This window comes from Xenopus laevis, chromosome 4L, assembly GCF_017654675.1.
Source record: "Xenopus laevis strain J_2021 chromosome 4L, Xenopus_laevis_v10.1, whole genome shotgun sequence".
Taxonomy (NCBI): Eukaryota; Metazoa; Chordata; class Amphibia; order Anura; family Pipidae; genus Xenopus; species Xenopus laevis.
In genome coordinates this window covers 95842794-95852082 of record NC_054377.1, presented here as the reverse complement: position 1 = coordinate 95852082, position 9289 = coordinate 95842794, and the positions used below count along the sequence as shown (strand labels likewise).

Genomic DNA, 9289 nt, shown 5'->3' with positions numbered 1-9289 from the left:
GAAATTCTGTCTACAAGTACAGTGCTCCCCTTACACATACAGTATACATTTTGTATTTACTTTTTTTAAATGTTTTGTAATGATCTTTATCAGTTAATGAAAACAAGGAGTCTGCAATTTCTGCTAGCTTGCTTGATTGAAAAATGTAATGAAAAGTAGGTAAAAAGAATGTTAAAGTACATTTGGGATCTCCAACAAAAAATGTTTTGAGCAATGAAAAAAAAAGTGAATTCTAAGCAACTTCCTAATACACATTAATAACACATTTTCAGTGGTATCAGTTATTTGAAAACATAATTGCTATTGAATATCCATCTGAAATGTTTACATTCTCTGACTTCTGGTTCTGACTCCTGAAACAATGTTGCAAGCCAGTTTGTTAAAAGACCTAGAGTAGACCCGACTTCTGTTACATTTCGAAACAGTGGCGAAACTACACAGCCATGGGGGGTCCACAGGTGACCAGTAATTTCCCATGCACATTTTGCACTGTGGGTCACCCATGATTTTCACTAGGTGGGGGCCCAAGCACAATCCCCTCTTTAGTTACACCACTGTTTGGAACACAGAAAAAGGTCAACAAAAAGTGCTTTCAATAGCAGTTATATTAACAAATAATTGTAAACCTAAAAAACCATAGTTGCCTATGATTAAGGGAATGTCTTCCCAAAACGCGTAAGGCGATGCTGTTACCTTAATAAAGCTGGCCATAGACACACAGATCCTATCGTACGAATCGAGGATTAGTACGATATTCGGATCGTGTGTGGAGAGTGCCGACAGCTTTCGTCCGGCGGAGATCAGTCGTTTGGTCAGGTTTGATTTTGACCCGACCTATCCCGCCGTAATCCATTGCACATCGTAATCGGATTGTTCGGACATACGGCCGAACAATCATATTACCCCCGATATAGCCATGCTCGTTAATGGCATATCGGGGAAAGATCCGCTCGTTTGGTGATGTCGCCAAACGAGCGAATCTTTGCGTCTATGGCCACCTTTTGTTGCAATAAACCTCCTCATATCCATCCGGAGTGCCGTCTGAATTGATTATTTGGACATATATTTGAAAGCTGCTTAGAATTATATATTTTTTCATTGTTTAAAAAATAGTTTTTTTTATGAAGAAAGCCCTTTAATCAGGTGTGTTACCTTTATGCATCAATTGTGTATGAAAAACATGATCCAACCCCTTTATATACATGTATATTCAAATATAGCCATGACTATATGTGTAATCAGACCACCAATCGGTAAGCTCACCCTTACTTTTTAAAAAATACATATTAAACTGACCAGACGTCTGTGATCATTCAGCACTATCACAGATTATGTGCTTTAACTAAAGGATTAGTTTGCCCATTTGTGATATCTCTGAAAGTATCTGTGTAGGTGAAAAGTCGCATGAGAAACAGATTTTTACAAGTTATACCTTATAACTAACAAGTATAAATATAAAGTGCTATAAACATGCAAATTGCAGTGAATGATCAGTTTTTCACAAACGTTCTGTTTTTTTCCTATAGTCTTTGAGATTTTAATTGTTTATTAGTGTGATTCCTCAAACCAAATTTTTCCCTACCATAAAGAGTTCATAGTTTGCACAAATAGCCAATAATCTATACAAGGAAAAAATGCATTAATCACTTCTCAGAATTCCTTATGCTTTCAATTTGGAGAGAGACTCACAACATGTGTGTGTGTGTTGTTTATTATAGGTTAAGTTGAAGGAACACACAAATAACTGAACGTGCAAGCAACTATAAGAAGAAAAAAAACATTCAATACAGTTTAGTCGATTTTTTTTATACCAGCAACCATTCAGTATTGCACTTTTAGAAACAAACCTGTAATTTCTTATCAGATCATAGCTTTTGTGTCTAGTTCCTAGTGGATTTACCTGCAGAATTGCAGCCACAGACTAAACCAGACATTAGTGTGCATTAAGTGCACCAGCGATAAAATGGACACAAAATGGAGTATGTATAGATGCCATTTGCAAATGTATCGACACCTATACATACTCCTTGCACCTTTTTAGTGTATATGATTTGAGCTACACATGGAAAGAGGAATGCTTGATGATTATATTCTATCCAAGTGACTTGAAATCATGTGGCCCTAGAATTAGACACTTGTGGATACAGTTCCATGTTGTTCCATGGCAACCAAACAATTCATATTTGGGCTAACATCTGCACATGAACACTAGCGAACCACCACCCTAGACATGGCGGTAATTTCAGGCTCCACTTGCCGCTTGTATCCAAGGATGCAACTGATGTGGCTATCGATGGATTTACAGATTTTACAGATTATTTTTTCTGTATAGGCCCAGTGAATAGGATGCTAATGGCATTAATAATGTTCATGCCACAGTCCCCACTTCTGCAATGGACACTGCAACTACCTGATTGGTGCCCTGACTAGAATACTTGGAAGGAGCATTACCATATATTTATAAATAAAAAAAGATCTGCACCTGAATATTGTAGGTGTGGGAGCAGGAATCATTTAAATAAGTTCACCTGTGTGAGACAAACAGATTTCACTTTTTCCATGCTTCACAACCTTATTCTTGCTAAAACCCTCCTTTTGTAAGAAAAGCAAAAGGATTTTCCTACTCAATTTCATGGTGCATCAAGGGTTACAAGGGACATGGTTTTCAGTGTCTTCTTATGATTCCAGATACACTGCTTCCAGTTGTTATTGATGCTGTGATACTTTAGTATCAGAGATACATGTTATTTCCTGCTTTTGACAATTGTTCATTCTTTGTCACACATAGCAATTGCATATATATATATATATATATATATATATATATATATATATATATATATATATATATAGACACTTCTGCAAATATGCTCATACAGTGATATACAGTACATTTATACTGTTAGATTACTATATGTCAAATCTCTCTGGATTGGGGTTGGTTAAGTGCAGATATTAAGAAGTAGTGATACACTCGTTTTTAAAATTTGTGGTGAACGTTGTTTCTGCTGCATGACCACACATTAAAGCTCTCTGGATTGCAATGGGTTAAGCGTGCATATAAACAGGTAGTTCTCTTTGGCAATTTTTCTAGAACATATGCGCAGTACAGAAATATTGGCAAAAGTTCTCTACTGGGCATGCTCCAGTTAAGCAGGAAAATCAGGCTTGGTGATCCTCAAACCATACCATGGGCTGGGGTGTTTTTTGAAAAAGAGGAGCATCAGTCTTGGGTAACATTTCCTTTAATAAAAGGACATAAAGAAATCAAGCAAAGACGTTTGAGTATTAACATATGCATGATATCCGCTAAAACTGGTCATAATATATATAGAGCACTGTTAAGGCCCCATCTAAAATATGCAGTACAGTTTAAGTCTCCATTGCTTAAACAGGACATTATTAAAGAGGGTACAGAGAAGGGCAACTAAGCTGGTAAAAGGTATGGAAAGTCTTAAGCTGGCCATAGACTCAAAGATCCACTCCTTTGGCGACATTGCCAAACGAGCGGATCTTTCCCTGATATGCCACTAACGGCATGGCTATATAGGGGGTAATCCGAATGTTTGGCCGTATGGTTGAACGATCGGATTATGATACGCCAAGGGGCTCAGACGGGTCTGTCAGGCTAAAATCAAACCTTCCCGATTGATATCGTGGCCAGATATCGATCGGGAAGACCCGTCGGAAGCCCCCATACACAGGCAGATAAGCTGTCAAATTGGTCTAGACGACTGATATCGGCAGCTTTAGCTGCCTGTGTATGGCCACCTTTAGCTATGAGGAAAGACTGGCCAAGTTGGGGTTGTTCACACTGGAGAAGAGACGCTTATGGGGTGATTTAACTATGTATAAATATACAAGGGGATCATATAATAAACTCTCTAATGCTTTATTTACCAGTAGGTCTTTCCAGCTGAGACAAGGTCACCCATTCTGATTAGAAGAAAACCGGTTCCGCCTAAATATTCGGAAGGGGTTTTTTACTGTGAGATGTGGAATTCTCTTCCTGAATCAGTTGTAAAGGCTGATACATTAGATAGCTTTAAATGAATTGCTCAGTATAACAATAACAACTGGTTAAATTGATAGGGTGTGCACAATAAAAAATATTTCTAATATAGTTAGTTAGGCAAAAATGTAATGCATAAAGACTGGAGTAACTGGATGTCTAATAAAACAGAGCACTACTTCCTGATTTTCAGCTCTCTTGGTTTCCAATGACTGATTACCCTGGTGACCAGGCAGTAACCAATCAATGACTTGAGGGGGGGCACATGTGTCATATCTGTTACTTTTGAATCTGAGCTGAATACTAAGGATCAATTGCAAATTCACTGAACAGTCAAGTCGCTGCCTAAGTCAGAGTTAGAGAGCTGAAAAGCAGGAAGTAGTGTTCTGATATTACACATCCAGTCACTCCAGCTTTATAGATTACATTTTTGGCTAACTAACTATATTAGAAACATTTTTTATTTTGCACAGACTATAAAATTTGCCCAGTTTTTATTTTTATACTGAACTGTTCCTTTAAAAAGGAGTTGGATGGCTTTTAGCAAGTGAGGGAATACAGGGTTATGGAAGATAGTTATACGGTACAAGTTGATCCAGAGATTAGTCCGAAGGAATGTTTTCCCCCTCTGAGGCAAATTGGAGAGGCTTCATATGGAGTTTTTTGCCTTCCTCTGGATCAACTAGTAGTTAAAAAAAGTTAAAAGGTTGAACTTGATGGACATGTGTCTTTTTTCAACCTAACTTACTATGCATAACTCCCAAAATTTGTATGCAAGTAGTGCGGAAATTGTTTTTTGACCATGCCCCTTTCTGTGGCCACACCCTCTAATTACCATGTTCATTTTACAAAATTTGGCAGCTTATGAAAGTTTGAAAATAATTCTCCTTATCTAAACTGTTTTTTTGTGTCTCAAAATTGTTACAAAGAATCTTATTTGCACCTGTTAACTGTTCTGTGCTATCTGCTAAAAGCCAATTAAGTTAGAAACCTTGTTTCTTTTTCTGGCTGTTCGGTGCAGAGAAAATAGGGACTTTCCAGTACAAATGAGGGACTGCAGGTTGAGCTGTCAAAAGAGGGACTGTCCCTCCGAAAAAGTAACAGTTGGGAGGTATGAACTATGTAATATAGGACATCCTAATCACAGTAATGGTCTCAAGAACCCCTTCAAAGTAACATTTATTAGAGTGAAAGCATAGGTTGAAAGCAGCTGTACAGTAATTAGAATTTGCTTTATAGTGCTGGGTTCCTAGATTGAATTCTAGCAGGGCAGATGAGGCACTTTGAAAAATCCCAGTAGGTCCCATGGCCCAGGCTTTCTACCTGCCTGAGATCTGCGGGGCAGTGGGAAGTATCCAATAGCAGAAAGATCAGGTAGGTTGGCTACAGCCGGGGTAGGGGCCTAAAACCCTGGTCCAATACTCAATTCTATCGACCATTCTGAATGTGATCTTTATAAAGACTGTAAGCTCCACGGGGACAATAAATGATGTATAATCTCTGTACAGTAACGTGGAATATGTTGATGCTATAAACAATAAAACACGTGGCCTTTCTGTGGACACTTCCAGTGACTATAGCGGTTTACATAGTTGACAGATATGGATATAGACACAATGCAGCGTTTTCAATTGCAACCTCGCCACTATATTTATTATCGACAAGCAGCATCCGCGTTCTCTGATTCCATTTCCCCTTTAACAAAGGTACATCCCGCGCCATTGCTCGGCGGCCATATTTGAAACGGGAAATGATGATGTCTTGCCAAGAATATCTACAAATAAGTAAGGACAGTTAACTTTCGGGTTGCATCATTTCTACTTAATCTCCTGCTTCATCAGCAACTCTTAGAGCCCTACATTGAAATGAAAATGTATGAGTTATAGCGTGGCCCTCCCTTCTCGAATACGATTGGTCAGTAGAGAATGGCGCTTGTTGTCGCATATTATGACGTGTAAGAACAGCGCGTCCATTTTCTCCACGGCAGTGCTTGTATTGTCCATCTAGGTTTCGGTGCCGGGGAAGTTACAGGTACATTTTGATTGTAGAGGCTTTTTGTAATCATTTTGGCATATCCAGCAAACTAAATCTATGTTTTCATCCCTCTGTCGTGCTCGCTTTACTCTGCACGCAAAACAGAGTACTTACTTTATTGAGCGTGCATAATATTTTAACAATTGCATTATTTCTGTAGAGCAAATGGCTGTTTTATTATACAGACCCCTTTCATTATGCTGAAAGGGCCCCACATGTGTCCCTTGTTCTGGGCCCTATATGTGTCCCTTGTTCTGGGCCCTATATGTGTCCCTTGTTCTGGGCCCTATATGTGTCCCTTGTTCTGGGCCCTATATGTGTCCCTTGTTCTGGGCCCTATATGTGTCCCTTGTTCTGGGCCCTATATGTGTCCCTTGTTCTGGGCCCTATATGTGTCCCTTGTTCTGGGCCCTATATGTGTCCCTTGTTCTGTTCCCTATATGTGTCCCTTGTTCTGGGCCCTATATGTGTCCCTTGTTCTGGGCCCTATATGTGTCCCTTGTTCTGGGCCCTGTATGCGTCCCTTGTTCTGGGCCCTGTATGCGTCCCTTGTTCTGGGCCCTGTATGCGTCCCTTGTTCTGTTCCCTATATGCGTCCCCTGTTCTGGGCCCTGTATGCGTCCCCTGTTCTGGGCCCTGTATGCGTCCCCTGTTCTGGGCCCTGTATGCGTCCCCTGTTCTGGGCCCTGTATGCGTCCCCTGTTCTGGGCCCTGTATGCGTCCCCTGTTCTGGGCCCTGTATGCGTCCCCTGTTCTGGGCCCTGTATGCGTCCCCTGTTCTGGGCCCTGTATGCGTCCCCTGTTCTGGGCCCTAGCGGAAAAGGTGTGTTTCTGATATAGAAAATTACACTCTGCTCTAAACAGAATGAAGTTGGAAACAAATTAAAGGAGTTGTTAACCTTCCAACATTTTTTTTCAGTCCAGTTTACTTCTGGTGAACAATCTGAAACCAAGACTCTTTCCAATTACTTTCTATTTTCTGTGTGTGACCTTTTCTTCTAATATTGAAGTGTAAAGTTTCATTTTAACCTTCTAAAGCAGCTCTGGAAAGGGGGGGGGGGTCACCGACTCTATAAACTGTTCGAAATGGATACATTTAGTTTATACATGTTATCTTTGTCCCTGCTGAGCAGAATCTCAGGGTTTCATTACAGACAGCTGTTAGAATTGATACAATAGTTGCTAATACTCCAGAGATGCTGCTGAGAAATGTATCCACTAAATGTTGCAAAATTTTAACAGTTCAGAATCTGCACCTGAATTACTGAGCTGCCATATTGAAACACCAGAGATGGGGACATTCAACTTTAAACTCAGATTTTGGAAAAACAGTAAAAAATTTAAAGTAATTGAAAAAATTTCTGGAGAACAATCTGAAAACAGCTCTGCTGAAAATGTGTTTGGAATGTGAACAACCCCTTTAAGTCCGGGTCAAAACTGAACAGATGGCAACAAACTGGACAGGTTGGCCCAACTCCGAAGGTTTTCGCTTAATACTATAAAGTGAAACCTTTGCATTTGGCTGGATAGTATTATATTGTATTTAGTTCTCATTTTAGCCAAAACTATGTTTAGAGCGATTTGGAAGCAAAATTTATATTTGTTACTGGCCCTGAAGTGATAACATCATATGTGAACTGATCTTCATGACTTGACTTGTTACAATTGTATTTGTTCTAAAAGTCTATGTGTTTACAATACAGCACAGCTGACATTACATCATGGCTGACATCAAGAACTTCTTATATGCCTGGTGTGGCAAGAAGAAACTAACCCCAAACTATGAGATCCGTGCAGCAGGAAACAAGAATCGTCAAAAGTTCATGTGTGAGGTATGTTTTAAGTTATAATCCTTAATTTGCATATATTTTGATTGCAGTTAAACACTTTGCCTCCATGGTTCTGACCTGGGTATTATCTAGATGATGTTAGTATTTTATCTCTGCATCTTCATGGGATTGCATACTCCTTTAGCTGCTGCTAGCTCGGTCAGTGTTGCCTAGCAGTTTGTGGATTTTTTGCACATAATTGCTACTAATGAGCTACACTGCTTACGTAGGTATAGATTGTGTAAGCCACACTGGCAGCTCTGTTGATCTGTAAAAAGTTGATTTAGGTGATTCATGTCTTCTCGAGCCATCTGACTGCTATGTGGGTCAATCAGCCAGATAACGTGCAGGTTGGCACTAGATGCTATCACTACCTGACCAGTGCTTTATATTATTTAAGAAATTCAGATGCAAAAAAGGCCTCCTTAGACTGCTTGGTGAACTGTCTGATTGATGCTATGATGCAAATGAGCTCCAAAACTAGTAAATCCCCTAGATGATTTTAAAAGTTTTAGTTGGTGACATCTCTGATGCCCAAATATCAATAAATATTGTTTCAAGATCAGGTAGATTTTCTTTACAGGTGTTGTATCATTAATAATCAAAAGTTAATAATTTTAGGTGACACAAACTGAAAATTTATTATGCTTTATTATTCTCCCTAGGTCCGAATTGATGGCTTCAACTACATTGGTATGGGTAACTCCACCAACAAAAAAGATGCTCAGACAAACTCTGCCCGGGATTTTGTTAACTACCTGGTTCGAGTTGGGGAAATGAGAAGTGATGAAGTGCCATCACTTGGGGTTTGTTACATTTTTTTTTTAATGCTTGTAATCCAAAGAGTACCCAGGAGACTGTGGTATGGTGTTGCAGTGTCCTGTATGAATCAATTCACTACAGAATATACAGTAAAACTTAAATTTTACCTTACCTGATTTGAAGACTTCCATCATTTTATACTTTTTTTTTACTGCATACAGTTTCAATGATAAAAGCTGTAATTGTAATTTCACTTGCTCCTATGACTTTTCAGAAGTTTAGCGTAATTTGGAATTTTATGAATTGTCATCCTCGACTTCTTTCAGGCTGAACTAGGAGACTCCATAGATGGAGCATCCCTTAAATCTGAAGGATTTTCTGGTCCCACTGGGGGGCCATTGCCTCCTCACCTGAGCCTACAGGCTGAATCCAGTGGTAAGTGCTCACAAGATTAAACAGCAAATGCTGAAAATGTTATGTGATATGAGAAGACTTGATAGTAAAACTATCTACTGACAAACGTGTCAGTGGGCGAATCCAAATGCTGAGCCAGTAGGCAGTATGTTACAGGAACACCACTGATCATCATGCCGTACAGCCCATTATTAACCCCAATTGTAAACAGTCCTCCTCACAAAATTCCTCTGTTCTT

At 39.4% G+C, this 9289-nt stretch overlaps 1 protein-coding gene across 1 annotated transcript in view; it reads left to right on the top strand.

The window, feature by feature from the left end:
- Window positions 1-6033: 6033 nt before the first annotated feature.
- The window catches only part of dhx9.L (DEAH-box helicase 9 L homeolog), a 38542-nt gene continuing 35286 nt past the window's right edge, over window positions 6034-9289 (top strand). Inside the window, 4 exon segments of the mRNA NM_001093914.1 lie at window positions 6034-6043; window positions 7750-7878; window positions 8541-8681; window positions 8964-9072. Of these exon segments, the coding sequence (NP_001087383.1) occupies window positions 7768-7878; window positions 8541-8681; window positions 8964-9072 (361 nt within the window). The 5' untranslated portion in view covers window positions 6034-6043; window positions 7750-7767.